At 46.5% G+C, this 18,860-nt stretch overlaps 1 protein-coding gene across 1 annotated transcript; it reads left to right on the top strand.

Annotated features, from left to right (window-relative positions):
• The first annotated feature begins 2,675 nt into the window (after positions 1 to 2,675).
• LOC135400498 (uncharacterized) lies at positions 2,676 to 3,602 on the top strand. Its single transcript, XM_064632330.1, has one exon. The coding sequence runs from the start codon at positions 2,676 to 2,678 to the stop codon at positions 3,600 to 3,602; it is 927 nt and encodes a 308-aa protein (XP_064488400.1).
• The last annotated feature ends 15,258 nt before the right edge of the window (positions 3,603 to 18,860 follow it).

The raw sequence follows: 18,860 nt of genomic DNA, 5'->3' as shown, positions 1-18,860 counted from the left end.
CATGCGGTCAACAGCATTTGTTCTTATTAGGTTTTTGCCACCTCCAAATGTGAATGTCATGTACTCCAAGTTTAATTATGTGAATATTTGCGAACTGAACTCGGAAATTTGCCAAGTAAAGGTCACTTTTTTACCCTACCAATATGAAGAGCGTGCCGAATTCACTCAAATCATGATAATTCACAGTGATACTCACGAGCTATCCCATCGGAAAAAATAGCCGAATATCATGCTTTTCGGAGCACGGGACCATAGCGCGCGATGACTTTTTGAGCGCAATCGCTCGCAGTGCGACGAAAGGAGGTTCCGAAGCCAGCCCACAGAGTGATAGTAGAAAAAGTAACAGTTCCTAAAATTGGGAGTGGGAAAGCATTATCCCAGCGAAAGTCGGACGTGATAAGCCGTGCCTGTTTTATCTCTTTCTGCGATGTCGGGGAGGGCTGGGTTTCCAACCTCCTTTCGTCGGACTGACAAAGATTGCGCTGAAAAATTCATCGTGCGCTATTCTGTGCGACCTCCGTAGAGCATGATGTTCGGCTATTTTTTCCGATGGGATCGCTTCTGAATATTCCTGTAAATTATCATTAATTTGACTAAATTAGACACGCTCTTCACATTGGTGGGGTAAAAAAGTGACCTTTACTAGGCAAATTTCCGACTTAAGCCCGCAAAAATTTACATAATTAAATTTACGTTACACGACATCCACACGAGGAGGTGGCAAAAACCCAGTAAGAACAAATGCCATTGACCGCATGACTCTAGGTGGTGTAGTTTTTTTATTATAATTCAATGACACGTTTTCTGGGACACCCTGTATACGTGTCAAGGGCGAGGGCACTAGGCTCAAACAGCTGAAATGTCGGCACTTAACTGAAAGAGCGACTATCCTTGACTTTGCTGACCAAAAGCGAGGGACGCTCCGCCTCCAAATGCTCGCCAATAGGAGGACTCGGAAGGCGGAGCGCTGCGGCCTCTGCTCTTGACTAACAGATGGCGCACCAGTAGCGCTCGCCTCGGGATATGTGAGCCGCTGTCGTCTGCTTCTTCCGGTAGAACTACGACCTAGGGCGTTTATGTTTAATCGCCCGGAGGCGCTCGGAGCGGATATGTCGTCACAGATCTGGCTCGAGAGCGTATGAGAATTGGCTCAGATCCGCCCGCTTTGTGTTTGGATATTCGCTCAGAGTCACCTCCGAGGCAGCTCGCTTCGCTCGGAGCTTGGAGGGCGAGCTCGCAGATCCTTCCCACAATTCCTGAGCTAGAAGATGGCGGCTATTTTGAAATTTTGAGATTGCTTTCATCCAGACAATCTAGACCGCCGTACCACACGAACCAGTTGTAGAATTAGTGCTTGAAAATGCAAAACTCTCTGACAGATGTCGAGAAACTTTATGTAACACAGGCTTTGATGCAGAGTTTGCAGCCAGCGTCGTGATGGACGAACGCGCGAGTGGCCCCGCGTGAACGGCAAGCAAATCGGTCGTCGTCGTCTTCCACACACTACGTGCAACATGGAATGAAACATGAAATGATGTACAAAAAGAAAAAAGAAGGAACACAAAATCAGAAAAACTGACAGAAGCGAAACCTTCAAGCCACTAAGGCATAAACGGTGCCCTACGACGAACACCAACGGAAGCAGACGACACAGCAATAGATACTGCGCAAGCGCAAAGCCGTTGTCGCTCGGTCGCGTATGGAATTTAATTTTCTCCTCGCTTTACACCCGACCGATCGATTTCCGGTTCGGTGACGCACTTCCGCTCAGCTCGGGCTCTGCTCCGAGCGAATAAACATAAACGCCCCTAGAAGCTGACCCGAGTGTGTTTCGTTTTTGTAAGTACAGAAGCACGCAAAAAGGAGAGAAATGCTGCTTGTTCTACTCCCCACACTGAGGAAATGAATCACTTGAAGTAATTGTACTGTGTGTTATTTTTTGTTTTCTTAAGTAGTTACGGAAGAAAATAATTGTACTGTGTGTGTCATTTTCCTTTTGTAAGGGTTCCACGACATTTGATCGAACGTCGTTAGGTCGAGAGCCATTTGATCGAACACCGTTTGATCAAAATGGCAGCTTTGATATATTTTTTTATTCGTTCCGTTGGAGCGTTGATGAAACAAGGAAGAAGAAGAAAACAACAAAAGAAAGCTGCAGTTCTAAATGCTGCTATTCTAAGGAATATTTCAATCTGTGTAATCCGCTTGCCAAAAACACATTCCTCATCATAATCCACTTTTTCGCATCCAGAAGGTGGATATACTTTAGCAACGATGCCGCGGCCTTTTCGAACTGAAAAAACAAGAAAAGCCAAAAATGCGCTATCTTCCTAGCAACTTTAAGACAATCTCCGAATTTACGAACCAAAGTTAGTTAAAAATATGCACCTTTTAAAATATGTTTTACGAAAATGACTTTTTCGAAACTGAGCACTACGGCTATCTATATTCTACCACCATCCGACTACTTCAGCGGCACCAACAACGAACACGAAAATTCATAGAAATGCAAAACGAAATCCTAATACTTTACAGCCTTTTTTTGTGTATTACGAGCGCAATTAATAAACGCACGGCAGACAACACAAACATTTGGCAGACAAAAAAGCTAAAAATATACGAAACAACATAGCAGACGACACATAAGCGGCCGTTTTGAAACGCGAACTTGCGAAATGAGTGGAAAAATGAACCTGTTCATGCTAGGCCGTGTGCTCACGGACACCGACACAACTGTATCGTGGATTCACTCCAAAGATCTCCTACCCAACAACATGAACTGCCCCCGCTGCGGACGTGAACTAAGCGTGAAGCCGTCGCAGCGTACATTCGGACAATTCCGATGTCGGCACGGCCATGCCCAGTTCTCACAGTCTGTTACTGTGGGAACATGGTTCGAGAACGTGAGACTCGCACCAGAACAAGTCCTGATTCTTACGTACTGTTTCGCCAAAAAAATGACTTTTCAGCAGGCCCTCGACGAGGCCTCCATAATTCCGGAGGTAAGTGTATCGTCAGCTACCGTTGCAGACTGGTACTCGTACTGCCGAGAAGTCTGCACGGACTCGCTGGCCAATGCACAAACTCAGAAAATCGGCGGTCCTGGCCACGTTGTGGAAATCGACGAATGTAAAATTGGTCGTCGAAAATACCAACGTGGCCGTATCGTCGAAGGGACATGGATACTGGGGCTGATTGACGTTGACACTAAACAACTGTGCCTGGAAATATGCCCGCAGAACAAAAGAGACAAGGAGACACTCCTTGCCCTCATTGACAAGCACGTTGAAAAGGGCACAACCCTTTACACTGACTGCTGGAAGGGGTACGCCGGTCTGTCAGCAGAAGGTTTCCAGCACATGACGGTCAATCACACGTACAACTTTGTTGACCCAGACACCGGCGTGACCACCAACCACATTGAATCTCAGTGGAGACCACTACGGCATAGGTTGGCCAGAGGTGGTGTGACAAGTGAAAACATGGCACACCACCTCAGTGAGTACCTTTGGAGGACTGACTGTAGCAACAAAAATGAGCAGCCTTTCGAAAGGCTGCTAAACGACATCAAGAGTCTCTACAGTCCTCAACAGGGCTCTTAAAGCTTTCCATGGACCTGCATGTATATATTTGTAAATACGTTTCAACTACAACGACCCTCTTCGGCAACACATATACTCATTCCTATTTAATGCATACTCTAACTGTATACCTACTCTACATTGACCATTCCACAACATGTGGAATAGCACGTATTATCCTGGCCTATCCTAACCTCAGTGACTCCAGATGCACAGTCTACGTCAGCCCCATCAACACATGGAATACGTATTCACTTGGCCTAACCTAACCTCAGTCACGTCGGATGCACAGTCTACATCAGCCCCATCGACACATGGAATACGTATTGACTTGGCCTAACCTAACCTCAGTCACGTCGGATGCACAGTCTACATCAGCCGCATTGACACATGGAATACGTATTCACTTGAGCTAACCTAACCTCAGTCACGTCGGATGCAGTCTACATCAGCCCCATCGACACATGGAATACGTGTTCACTTGGCCTAACCTAACCTCAGTCACGTCGGATGCACAGTCTACATCAGCCACATCGACACATGGAATACGTATTCACTTGGCCTAACCTAACCTCAGTCACGTCGGATGCACAGTCTACATCAGCCCCATCGACACATGGAATACGTATTGACTTGGCCTAACCTAACCTCAGTCACGTCGGATGCACAGTCTACATCAGCCCCATCGACACATGAAATACGTATTCACTTCGCCTAACCTAACCTCAGTCACGTCGGATGCAGTCTACATCAGCCCCATCGACACATGGAATACGTGTTCACTTGGCCTAACCTAACCTCAGTCACGTCGGATGCACAGTCTACATCAGCCACATCGACACATGGAATATGTATTCACTTGAGCTAACCTAACCTCAGTCGCGTCGGATGCACAGTCTACGTCAGCCCCATCGACACATGGAATACGTATTCACTTGGCCTAACCTAACCTAACCTAACCTAACCTCAGTCACGCCGGATGCTCGTTCTACATGGACCCACTCTTTGACATGTGCAATACGTAATCACCTAACCTAACCTAACCTCAGTCACGTCGGATGCACAGTCTACATCAGCCCCACCGACACATGGAATACGTATTCACTTGGCCTAACCTAACCTCAGTCACGCTGTATGCTCATTCTACATGGACCCACTCTTCAACATGTGCAATACGTAATCACCTAACCTAACCTAACCTCAGTCACGCCGGATGCTCGTTCTACATGGACCCACTCTTTGACATGTGCAATACGTAATCACCTAACCTAACCTAACCTCAGTCACGCCGGATGCTCATTCTACATGGACCCACTCTTCGACATGTGCAATACGTAGTCACCTAACCTAACCTAACCTCAGTCACGTCGGATGCACAGTCTACATCAGCCCCACCGACACATGGAATACGTATTCACTTGGCCTAACCTAACCTCAGTCACGCCGGATGCTCATTCTACATGGACCCACTCTTCAACATGTGCAATACGTAATCACCTAACCTAACCTAACCTCAGTCACGCCGGATGCTCATTCTACATGGACCCACTCTTCGACATGTGCAATACGTAGTCACCTAACCTAACCTAACCTCAGTCACGCCGGATGCTCGTTCTACATGGACCCACTCTTTGACATGTGCAATACGTAATCACCTAACCTAACCTAACCTCAGTCACGCCGGATGCTCATTCTACATGGACCCACTCTTCGACATGTGCAATACGTAGTCACCTAACCTAACCTAACCTCAGTCACGTCGGATGCACAGTCTACATCAGCCCCACCGACACATGGAATACGTATTCACTTGGCCTAACCTAACCTCAGTCACGCCGGATGCTCATTCTACATGGACCCACTCTTCAACATGTGCAATACGTAATCACCTAACCTAACCTAACCTCAGTCACGCCGGATGCTCGTTCTACATGGACCCACTCTTCAACATGTGCAATACGTAATCACCTAACCTAACCTAACCTCAGTCACGCCGGATGCTCATTCTACATGGACCCACTCTTCGACATGTGCAATACGTAGTCACCTAACCTAACCTAACCTCAGTCACGTCGGATGCACAGTCTACATCAGCCCCACCGACAGATGGAATACGTATTCACTTGGCCTAACCTAACCTCAGTCACGCCGGATGCTCATTCTACATGGACCCACTCTTCAACATGTGCAATACGTAATCACCTAACCTAACCTAACCTCAGTCACGCCGGATGCTCGTTCTACATGGACCCACTCTTTGACATGTGCAATACGTAATCACCTAACCTAACCTAACCTCAGTCACGCCGGATGCTTATTCTACATGGACCCACTCTTCGACATCAGTACCTAACCTGGGAAAAGATGCACTCCCTCCACATCCAGGTGTTGCTCTTTACTTGAATTTGTAGCATTTATTTCAATCTTCCAACATAAAAAGTTCTATTAAACAAAAACGACGCAACCCTACCATACCTAAAACGCTTCTCGTACGACTACATCCGATAAGGGACGATTATTAACCTCTCCGTACCCAATACGCGTCTCGTGCGACTATATTGGATAGCAGACGACTATGCGACATATAGCCGATCGCCGACCACTCGCCCGTATGCACTCATATCGTCTGGCAACAATGACAACGTGCCAAAATCCCCAAACGCTAATTCCACACCTATCCGTCTGCCGCGGCAGCGTTACTAAAGTACAGCCCAGAAGGTGATCCGATGGTATGCTTTTTGTTTTTTCGCTATTTATATGCATTAAGTGGTGAAACCGCGTCTGCAGGAGCTTTGAAAGTTAGATGCAGCAGTTGGCAAGCAAAGCTAGACGTTTAGCTCCACTTTCATGCCCTCGTGGCTGACACTGCCTGAGCGCATTTCCTGAGAGCAAGCATTTCATTTTGGCAAAATGCTCCGCAGCCCGTGACAGTTTTCCCTACGACCACGCTAACGTGCGACATGTTGTTCGCTGCATTTTTCCAACATATCTGCCGGAAATCCGCAGAAGGTATCAGGGCCTTGGAGAATTGCTTCTTAGTCTTGTCACGTTGTCTGTATGATCTGTTTCATGAGCTATCTACAACGCCGCTCCTGTATTTTTGGAAGCGTGGAACCTCGCCGAACCATATTTCAGCCTATGCCACGATGGGCCATAGGCTAAGCCCGGTGCTTGTGCATTATTTCCGGAGCACGGTGCAGAGTAGCCTGCGGCACTGACTGCTGTCTGAGCTAAAGGACCCGGTCCTGTTTTCGTCCTACAGTAGTTAAAGTAATCAATTCAAGCGAATATACTTAATTACGCTTGTACCATTAATTAAGTACCAACTTGCTAATTTAGCTTAGTGGACGACTGAGTGCCCAATCCGGGCCTCTCTTTCCACTTGTTATGTCGCAAGAAAGAGAAACCCCGGACGCGGGACCATTTCTTTTTCGGACCCTCCGCTGCTGCCTGAATTTTCTTTCCTCTTTTGTCTGCTTCTGATTCAGGTGAGAACTACCCTTCGAACAAACGTCTTTGGAACAAACGGCGTCGATCATCTGGCTTTCGACGAAACGGGCGGGACACCTTCCTTAACTAGTTTCAAAAACAATGTGCAAGTTTCCTGCGATGCAGAATCAAAAATAACAAAGACGGTTAAGAGCATCAGCTGTTTACTATATACATTAAAAACAAGACTTTCGTGCAGTACCTGAAGAAGTGCAGCCTACTGCACGAAAGTCTTGTTTTTAATGTATATAGTAAACAGCTGACGCTCTTAACCGTCTTTGTTAGTGTCAAAAAGAAAAAAAAAGAGACGCACGCATACAGTACAATTATTTTATTCCGTAGCTACTTACAAAAAGGAAGAAAGAGACACACACACGAAAAAGTGGATTGGGATGAGGAATGTGTTTATGGGCAAGCGCATTACATAGAGTGAAATATTCCTTAGGGTGGCGCCATTTAGAACTGAAGCTTTCTTTTGTTGTTAACTTCTTCTTTTTTGTTTTATCAACGCTCAAACCGAACGAATAAAAAAAATTTCTCAATTTTTTTCGATCAAACGATGTTCGGCCTTGCTCTCGACCTAACGACGTTCGATCACATGTCGTGGAATCCTTACAAAAAGAAAAAGACACACACACACACAGTACAATTATTTCCAGGGTGCCGAACCGAAACGTTTTTCGTTCCGGTTTTCGTTCCGGTTAAATCATAAACGATCCGGTACCGGTTCTGTTCCGGAGCAAAAAAATAACGGTTCATACCGTTTTTTAACCGGTTCCGCTTCTGCTAGGAATATTCATCTCCACAAAAAAAAATCAATGTTACAAAATGTAAACCCGTTTATTCCGCATATATGGTATTTAATATTAATAGACAGCTGTGAAATTGGTAGCTCCTGGTTCCTGTAGGTTACTGTCTGTTCAAATGGGCTTTCTCCTTTCTTGAAGCACATGCTACAAACGGACTTGTTTGTCGTGACGTCATACGTAAAGTACTTTCTTGCTGGATTGGAGCGATCGTGTCCCATCCGAATGTCTGTTGCTACTGTCTAGCCAGCAAGCACCACCGCACGAGTAGGACGCAAATCGAGGGACACCTTCACTCACAAACGCGCTCGACGGCTCCGTTTTATTTTCTTCGTGTCTTGTCCACAAAAGAGTTGCCACTTCGCACGGGCTTGCCCTCGCGTATACGTAAATGTATTCAACTTAGCTGCTCTCAAACAAGGGACGCGTTGCACGACATTACATATAAAGAAGCCGTTATGCAGCCCCCTTGGGTCGCTGTTTAGTTGAGGAGAGTTTGCGTGGATCAAATTAAAACGAACACTACGGCACATTGCTAGAGCGTCACATGTACCTCTAAGTCTGTGTGCGTGCGCGAACGATAAACCATTACAAAGGGAGCCTAAGGGTCATAGTATACCGACATACATTCCACCGTAACCGTAACCCTCGTATAGTATCCATGACATGACTTCAGAGCACACAACGTCTGTTTCATTCGCCTATCCGTAGTTCAAACCGGCGAAGTTTTTTCTTGGACCGAAAACCGTTAAATATATTTTTCGGTTTCCCTCCTGAGTGAAAAAAAAAACAAAAAAAAAAGTATACTGTTTCAATTCCGTTCCGGTTCGCACCAAAATAGCGGTTTCCTTCCGTAAGCACTTACGAAAACGAAACAAAAACACACAGTATAATTATTTCGAATGATTGACTTCAGTGTGAGGAGTAGAACAAGCAGCAACATCTCTCTCCTTTCTGCGTACTTCAGTACTTACAAAAACGAAACACATACACACACAGTACAATTATTTTCTTCCGTAACTACTTACAAAAAGAAAAAAGAAGAAACATACAGTACAGTTATTTCAAATGATTTATTTCAGTGCGAGGAGCAGAAGAAAAGCAGCGGCATTCCTTTTCCGTGAGCTGAGGCAATGTTCACACATAAGAGCGGAGCGAAATCGTCGAACTGGCCAAAAATTTGGTAACGGCACATACATAAAGCATGATTGTCAAAACTACGCAGTATCGCCGCGTCATCGGTATATAGGTTACCGCGACCACGCGTGCCCTTATCGAAGCGCGAATGTTGCCAGAGCAGAGGCTGTGGGTCAGCTTCAAGGTCGTAGCTCTACACTCTTAGAAATGAACTTCACCGCATAGCACACTCCTAGCCAACCATGATCTCGAATGGTATCGTTGTCTGCCCTAATGTGTCGAAAACGGTATAGGTGTACGCCTTTTTTGTGACAATTATGAACAGCATAAAAGGCTCCGCTACACGTTTTCAACAAATCAGGGACGAGAACGTTGTCATTCGGAATGTTGGTTGGCTAGGAGTGTGCTGTGCGGTGCAGTTCATTTCTAAGAGTTTAGCGGAAGAAACTGTACGACAGCGGCTAACATATCCCGAGTCGAGCGCTACGGGTGCGCCATCTTTTAGGCAAGAGCACAGGCCGCAGCGCTCCGCCTTCCGAGTCCTCCTATTGGCGCGCATTTTGGAGGCGGAGCCTCCCTCGCACTTGGCCAGCAAAGTCAAGGATAGCCCCCAGGGCTATCCTACAGTTGTCAGATGGGGACACGTATGTCCCTAGGATGTCAAAATCTGACCCTCAGAATGTCATAGTACTGCCCCGACGTCCCCGAGGCTGTCCCTCGCCCATCCTCAGGGACCAATTTAGGACAGTTTAAGTACACATGGAGGACAGTGCTTTCCCTCAATAGACGATTTGAAAAAGATGCTCGCGCCACCAAGCGCGCCGCGCAAAGCAGCATGGGAACTTTGAGGGACACTGCTCTGTCGTCTGCTACGGTTATGGTGTATCTAGGGCTGACGCCGCTGCTACGCACACCGGGAATGTTGTTGTTCTTCTTCTACCTCCGCCTCTGGTCGTCTCATAATGCTTTAAGGCGCTCTAAGTTCCCATGAGCCCTTGCGTGCCACAGGTGGCGCTTGCTTTTCTAAAAAGGTCTATTCCCTGCATTGTTTTGTTTTATTTTGCCATTTCTGGCACGCACATCCGCCAAGTGCTTACAGAAGTTACATCAAATTGCAGTGACACCAAAGTTATGGCAGCATTTTTATTCTTCCAGTGAGAATCAGAATCTTGTCAAGGACACAAGTCTGAGAAATCCTCGTATTGCCAACCGTAGGGTGGGACAAGCTTAAGCTTGCCCACTCCGAAACCCACTCCGAAAGGTACTAGAATTCTCTTCCGAAGTCAACACAGATACCATTTGTTGCTTATAACGCGACCTTCCGTAAATTCGAGAGTCCTGCTCGCCTGCTACGCAAAACGAGAGGTGAGCTGTCCATTCGAGCTGTCTTTCGATTACGCAAAGAAAAAAATACTCAAAGCGAGGAATTGATTGAAGTATTAGCTCTGCTTCATTGCAAAGTCTATGTTTCTTACTCCCTTTGGTTTGAGACATTCAGGTAGGACCTTTGAAAGTCAAAAGCAGTGCGGCAGAATCGCGCGTTTCTGTTCTTTCCACGGGAAATCCTTCATGTATCATAGACAGTCATTCCTTTTGGCGGCAGGGAATTTTACGCTGGGCCACCCTTTATTTAAGAAACATCGGCCAGGATCGGCCCAAAAACAAAACAAAGTTTAGGGAGTCTGAGCAGGTAAACTAAACAAAATAATATTTCTCGTCCCTCTAGCTATCCACAGGGACGGGCACAGGACGTACCTGAATGACTCTTCACGGTCAATCCGCGAGTGTTATCCTCAGGACGTTCTGGGGATACACCTTGAAGGACGAGGACACGATGACACTGTGGGGACATATCCTGAGGACCATGTGTCTTCTTGGGGATACAGCTCATCCAACGACTGCATTGGCACCAATGTTATCAGGAAATAAGGGCTGAAGTCGCTGCACACACTCTTAAAAATGAACTTCACCGCATAGCACGCGCCTAGCCAACCATCATCCCGAATGACAACGTTCTCGCCCCCGATTTGCTGAAAACGAGAGGCGGAGCCTATTTTGTGCCGTACATAATGAACACAAATAGGCTCCACCAATCGGAGGCGAGAATGTCGTCATTCGGGATGATGGTTGACTAGCTGCGTGCTATGCGGCGAAGTTCATTTTTAAGAGTGCAGGCTTTACAGGATGCCCAGATAGCAGTACACCACTCATATAGTAATGGATGGTAAGGTTGTTTTGGTGATGTAAACAGGGCAGGCGATAGGGGGGGGGGGGAGTAAGGCGACCGCCTTAGGCCCCGCGTTTGCAGGCCCCGCGATGTGGCTTTGCTCCAGGCCCCGCACACCCCTAGCAAAGGCCCTGAATATAAAACGAAGCACCGAATTGTAACAGTAACAAAATCTCCTGACGACATGGTGCATCAAGTGTAGCTTTCTTTACTTTAGAGGTGAACTGCAGAGCACTTGCTGGAGTCGTTCTGAAATGTTACCCCGGTGGAAGACTTTAGCTCGCATATACTTGGACGGTCCTGGTTTGAAAGAGGAAAAAGAATAACACAGTGCGCAACTCCAGTTCCGGTGAACGTAAATGGATGTAATCCACCTCAGTAATGATTATTAAGATAAGGAACAAAAGTCTGAACCTCTTAGAAAGAAACCTAGCAACCTGAAACCGCAATTCCTGAAAAAGCAATTCCGCCTTTAATACAATAAGCCCGCACACCAACACCGCTGTTTTCCCTTTCACCAGCGGCATGGCCGAGTGGGCTAAGGCTTCCGCTCGTTGGTGGTAACCAAGGTAACCGTGCTGAAGACTGGGAGGTGGTGGGTTCGAATCCTACCTCCGACTGTGCTGTCTGAGGTTTTCCCTGGGTTTTCCGAAGACTTTCCAGACGAATGTCGGCACAGTTCCCCTTGAAGTCGGCCCAGGACGCACACTAATCCCCCTGTCCCCCACTCCTTCCTGCTGTCCTCTCTCCGTCTGTCCACATCTGTACGCCGCTCATAGCCACAGTTGCTTCGCGGCGCAGACACGCAATAAAAGAAAAAAAAAGTTTTCCCTTTCACCTGAGCCTTCTAGCGCTAATCGCATTACAAGACAGACAAAAAAAAAAAAAAAAACATGACGCCACGTGTAATATACGAGCGAAGACGTTTTCTGGAAGGCTGAAAGCACTTACCAAGATTAATGGCAGCAATTAATGTAGAGGTACACCTACAATACGTTACAAATTAGATGAAGAATGTTGGGACAGCAGCACGGTGGCGGCATAGAGGAAGATGCATGTTGTGTGGATATACGCGTAACTTCGCTCTCTCTCTCTCGGCGGAAGTTTCCGGTTATAAGATTTCTGATCAAGAACCTTGCATTCTTCTCCATACAGGTTACTTTTAGATGTTGATGTGAAATTTTGTGAATACTGAGTCATGCGCAGACAGCAATGAAAACCGCGTTGTTACGCACGCGTTGCAATAACCGCTGCAATTCGACAATCCCGCAACACGTGCGAATCAGAGGTGGTACTCTTTCCCCAGCACCGCCACCGCCACCAGGGTGAAGTGATAGACTTCTTTAGGGTGCACCAAAGGGTGCAAAAAGTTTCCCCTCGCGGAAGGAAATATGCCGTTACGTTGACGCCATCAGAAGAAGAACGGGGGTCTTCCGCCGCGTCGTTCGTGATTTGTGAACAAAAGCAACTGACACTTTCTCTCTCCTCCTCAAGAGACCGACAACGCGGAGCGCTCTCTCATTGGTGTCCGTAAACGACCTGTCCAATCGTCGCACAAGGTCGTCTGAGGCGACCAATTCGAGGCCTTTCCGCTTTGTCCTGCTCCTCTAGAACGAGAGGAGAGTGAAAGCATACATTGCTGTCTCTTTTGCTCAGTTCTTTTTGTGTTTGCGTTACCGTGCACTCTTAAAAATGAACTTCACCACATAGCACGCTCCTAGCCAACCATCATCCCGAATGACAACGTTCTCGCCCCTAATTTGCTGAAAACGGGAGGAGGAGCCTATTTTGTGCCATTATGCACGGCACAAAATAGGCTCCTCCTCCCGTTTTCAACAAATCAGGGGCGAGAACGTTGTCATTCGGGATGATGGTTGGCTAGGAGCGTGCTATGTGGTGAAGTTCATTTTTAAGAGTGTGTATTCACACGAGCGACCTCCTCGCGGAATATTCTAGTGGAACGAAAAACGAAAACATTGCTCACGGAACCCAAGTTCCGCCATGTGTAATGTTGAGCATTCACACGGTGCCGCAATATCGGGCGTACTGTGCACTTAGCAGACGACATCGTCAGCGTCCTTTGCTGTCGTCTGCTACGGAATATCTAGTGGCTGTGTCGCAAAATATTCCCCAAGGTTAGCAGTGTACGTGAAGACACGACGTTGAGCCCTTACGATCACGTGACAGCTACGACGTTTTTCGCGTGCTCCGCTGTAGTATTCTGGATAATGTCGCCCGTGTTCATACATGCTGAAAGTTACGACATATTTCGTTCGGCGTTGAGAAATTTTTGCACTTCAGTGCACCTTGAATTACGAGGTAAGATGTATGGTAGCGGGATAAAGTGCCGTACCAGAATATATATAAGTTCTGTTTGAGCTTCCGTCAGGGAAACTCTCTCCGTGGGCATATGAATCAACAATATACACGACTAACAATATTTGAGTCAGTTGAGTCAACATAACCTGGCTACTACTCGCTACGCCTGCGAAAAAACATTCCCTCTACACGTGGCAAAGAACAGGAAGTAACAACGGATAACTTCGCCATCTAGCTATGACATTTCGTTTCACTTCGTTTATTGTCCCCTCGGGAGGCGTTTGATGTTCATCAGAGAAGGGAGGACACATATTCGTCGCTTAAAATACACATAGGAAAGCTTACGAAATACAGAAACAAATACAATGATGTCCTGATTTTCCGGACACCTCGGGAGTCGTCCCTTTTCGTCCGGATAACGAATTTCCGGGTGTCCGGACCAAGCAAATTTCCGGAGAAAGCAGAGAAATTTGGGGAGACCTCTTAATCTCCAGAAAAAAAAAAAAAAGAAAAACAAGGAGAAGATCGTTACTTGATCCATGCGAAGTAAGCTTCTTGACATTAGTAGCCACACGTGTGACATATTTTTGGTCACAGCCACACTCTTAAAAATGAACTTCACCGCATAGCACGCTCCTAGCCAACCGTCATCTCGAATGACATCGTTATTTTCCCTGATTTGTTGAAAACGGGAGGCGTACGCCTTTTTTGTGACACTTATGCAGTTCATAATTGTCACAAAAATGGCGTACGGCTCCCGTTTCCAGCAAATCAGAGGAGAGAACGATGTCCTTCGAGATGATGGTTGGCTAGGAGCGTGCTATGCGGTGAAGTTCTGTTTTAAGAGTGCACGGCACCCTGCTGTTCAATTGAGGGCAATGTCTGAGAAAGTTGGTCCTGCCCATATGTTTTTGTCTTCTTGCAAATGCACTTGGCATAGGCCAAACGACCGGCGATGCTTTCAGACGGCCTGGCTTTGACGTTCACATTGACGTGGACATTGACGTGTGGATTTCTTGCGCTCCGTGGGTTCAGGGCACCTCTTTGGCTTATCGTCGATACCATCTCTACCGTGTGTCCGCACACACCAAAAAGGAGTGACCTCAGAAGAAAGGAAGGTCAAACACTACAGAATGACCACCGCGAAATGTGACCCTTTTCTGGAACAATTTGACGTTGACACTTTTCCGGATAACCGAATCAGAATAACCCGGGTCCTGGAAGGTTGTTCCTCGTACTTGCTGTTCGGATACGGATAACGAATTCCGGATATCTGAGACAAAATCCAATGGTAGCAGGTTCGTTCCCCGTAATGTATTCCGGATAACGAGGTTTCCGGATATCTGAACTCCGGATAAGCGAGCCATGACTGTACATACAAAATGGACCAGCGGCATGGCCGAGTGGGCTAAGGCGTCCGCTCGTTGGTGGTAACCAAGGTCGTGCTGTAGACTGGGAGGTGGTGGGTTCGAATCCTACCGCCGGCTGTGCTGTCTGAGGTTTTCCCTGGGTTTCCCGAAGACTTTCCAGACGAATGTCGGCACAGTTCCCCCTGAAGTCGGCCCAGGACGCATACTAATCCCCCTATCCCCCACTCCTTCCTGCTGTCCTCTCTCCGTCTGTCCACATCTGTACGCCGCTCATAGCCACAGTTGCTTCGCGGCGCTAACACGCAATCAATCAATCAATCAACATACAAAATGAGGAAGAACGGTCGAAGCAGAAGGAGCGGAGTGTTGAGTATGTCAGCATAAAATGTGAGGCGACAGAGCTAACGAGTTCTCTGTGTTCTGCAATCGTTGAAATGTGGCCTGGAAGTCTTACGAGGTGAAGTAAATTCCTCATTTGAGGACTTTTGAACTTCAGTACTTTACTCACTACTTTACTTACACTGCACCTACGTACGTTAGTACTTCAAATCAGCGCTCAACAAACAGACAGAATAAAAAGGAACGACACCGACAACCACTTACCACTAAGGAATATTATTTTCACACAAAAAACGGCTTCAGCAGAAGCTTGCGACTTGAAATTCAAGTTGAAACTAGTTTAATATGGGAAAACCATCAGGTATGCGAATCAACGTGTGGCGAAAGGCAAGTTGATATCACTACGATAAAAGCGATAAAATACCCCAGTGCATAGGGCAAACAAACAAGGATGAAAACAGGACCAATGAAGGAGCACTGAAGAGGCAGTGGTCCCAGAGTTTGTGTTTTAAAATTTTTGTTGTCTCTTGCACTGGGCTACTTCATCGCTTTTATCACGGACTACCAAGCAGACCAGTTTTTAACTGATCTTTACCTGATGTCACTACCTCAGTTAATCCACCCCAGCTGATAGTACATACAGATGGATGTGCGACATGCATGATTATGCTAAGGCTGCAGTCACACTGGTTAAACCTAAACCACGCGTTTATTGTATGAGCAATCACATGGGCTGCTATGAGCATGTATGAACTATATGAGAACAACTCATACAGCGTATGAGCTATATGAGCATTTTCGTACAGCGTATGAGCTACATGAGCATTCTCATACAGCCTGTGAGCCATATGAGCATTCTCATTCAGCCTATTCATGCACATGAATTCACATGAACCGACTGAGCAAACGTGCAACATGCAAACAACTCATACAGCGTATGAGCTATATGAGCATCCTCGTACAGCGTATGAGCTACATGAGCATTCTCCTACAGCCTATGAGCCATATGAGCATTCTCATTCAGCCTATTCATGCACATTAATTCACATGAACCGACTGAGCAAACGTGCAACATGCAAACAACTCATACAGCGTATGAGCTATATGAGCATCCTCGTACAGCGTATGAGCTACATGAGCATTCTCCTACAGCCTATGAGCCATATGAGCATTCTCATTCAGCCTATTCATGCACATTAATTCACATGAACCGACTGAGCAAACGTGCAACATGCAAACAACTCATACAGCGTATGAGCTATATGAGCATCCTCGTACAGCGTATGAGCTACATGAGCATTCTCCTACAGCCTATGAGCCATATGAACATTCTCATTCAGCCTATTCATGCACATTAATTCACATGAACCGACTGAGCAAACGTGCAACATGCAAACAACTCATACAGCGTATGAGCTATATGAGCATCCTCGTACAGCGTATGAGCTACATGAGCATTCTCCTACAGCCTATGAGCCATATGAGCATTCCCATTCAGCCTATTCATGTCCATGAATTCACATGAACCATCTGAGCAAACGTGCAACATGCGTGATTAAGCTAAGACTGCAGTCACACTGGTTAAACATAAAACCACAAAACACGAATATTCCGTCAAACATGTTTGACGAAAATGCCTGACAAACATCCCCCAAACATGTATGGCTCAACATCTGTGGTCACACTGCGGAAACGCAGTCAGAACATGTTCAAAGTCACGGGTGTATAACCAGTGTGACCATGCCATGATGCAAAAGTGCGCTTCGGTTGTGTTTGAGAGCTCGTTTTCAAACAAGACGAACTCTATAGGAGCACTGCTTCTTCAGTGCCCCTTTTGTTGGTCCTTGTGCTCGTCCTTTTTTGTTTGGCCTCTGCACTGGGGTATTTTATCGCTTTTATCATAGAGTGATATCAACTTGCCTTCCGCACACTCTGCTCCGCATTGACGGTTTTCCCATATTAAACTAGTTTCAACTTGGATTTCATGTTTTTCTGCCTCTATTGAAGCCGTTTTGCGTGAAAATAATATTCTTTAGTGATAAGCAGCTGTCGGTTTATTCTGTCTGTGTGTTGAGCGCTGCTCTGATGTACTATAATCTACTACCAACTACCTCAAATGAGGACTTTCGTTCACCTCGTAAGACTTCCACGCCATGTTTGAACGATTGCTGATCACGAAGAACTCATTGGCTCTATCGCATCACATTTTATGCTGATAATTCTAAGCATTCCACTCCTTCTACTTTGACCATTCTTCCTCTTTTTGTACTTATTTGTTTCTCTATTTCGTAAGCTTTCCTGTGTGTATTTTGGGCAACGAATATGTGTCTCACTCCCTTCTCTAATGAACATCCCTCGAAGTGAAATGAAATGTCCCAGCAAGTGGGTGAAGTTATCCAGTGTTACTTCCTGCTCGCTGCCACGTGTAGAAGGAATGTGTTTTCGCAGTAGCAATAGTAATGAGTAATAGCCAGGTAATGTTGACTCAACTGACTCAAATATTGTCCTCGCATTAGTCGCCTATATTGTTGATTCACATGCCCACGAAGAGAGTTTCCCTGAAGGCAGTTCAAACAAAACTGTGCCAAGGTCTCCAAGACATTTTGGTGCGGCACTTTTTCCCGCTACGATACATTTTACCTCGTAATTCAAAGTGCACTAAAGTGCAAAAGTTTCTGAACGCGGAACGCAATATTCACACGAGCGACATTCCCCAGAATACTATGGCGGAACACGCGAAAAACGTCATAGCTTTCTGCTGTCGCGTGAGCGCTGAACGTCGTGTCTTAACGTACGCTGTTAACCATGGAGAATATCTTGCCACAAAGCCGCAAGATGTTCCGTAGCAGACGACAGGACAAGACGCTGACGATGTCGTCTGCGAAGTTTCGTCTGCTAGGTGCGCAGTACGCAACTCCCGTTATTCCGGCACCGCGTGAATGCTCAACATAACACGGGGAGGAACTTCGGATCCGTGAGAAGTGAGTGTTTTTGCTTTTTCTTCGCTTAGAATCTTGCGCGAGGATGTCGCTCGTGTGAGTACACGGTATGGCTAAGACAATAAGAACTGGAATCATCCTTTGTATCCTTCGTGAGTTATGAACAAAGAAACACCAATGCATACTTTCCCTCTCTTTCTCGTTCCAAAGAAACAGGGCAACGCGGAAAGGTGTCGGATAGGTCGCTTCAAACGATCTCCCGCAGTGATTGGAGACGTGGTTTGCGGACACCAATGAGAGAGTGCTCCGCGTTGTCAGCCTCTTGAGGAGGAGATAGAAAGCGTAATTTGCTTTTGCTCGTAAATCACCAACGACGCAGCGGATGACTTCCGTTCCTTTTATGTTTGTCAGTAGTATAGGACTTACGAGTGTCGCACCTCTAGCCGCTAGGGCGGCACCACTGTCGCGTCTGTGCCGACTTAACACGCGAGTTTTTTCCAGCACGCGGTGGGTGGCGCGTGGGCGGAGCGCTGCCCGTGCGCGTATAACATCCATGTACATGCAAACGGGAGTTGTACACAAAAGTACAGGTTGAAATATATTTATTAAAGCCAATTATATTGAAATTTGTAATGCCAATAGTGGTGGGAGTT

The sequence above is a fragment of the Ornithodoros turicata genome, chromosome 7 (assembly GCF_037126465.1).
Source record: "Ornithodoros turicata isolate Travis chromosome 7, ASM3712646v1, whole genome shotgun sequence".
Lineage (NCBI taxonomy): Eukaryota > Metazoa > Arthropoda > Arachnida > Ixodida > Argasidae > Ornithodoros > Ornithodoros turicata.
Note: the sequence above shows the minus strand (reverse complement) of the source record. Positions and strands in the feature narration are given on the sequence as shown.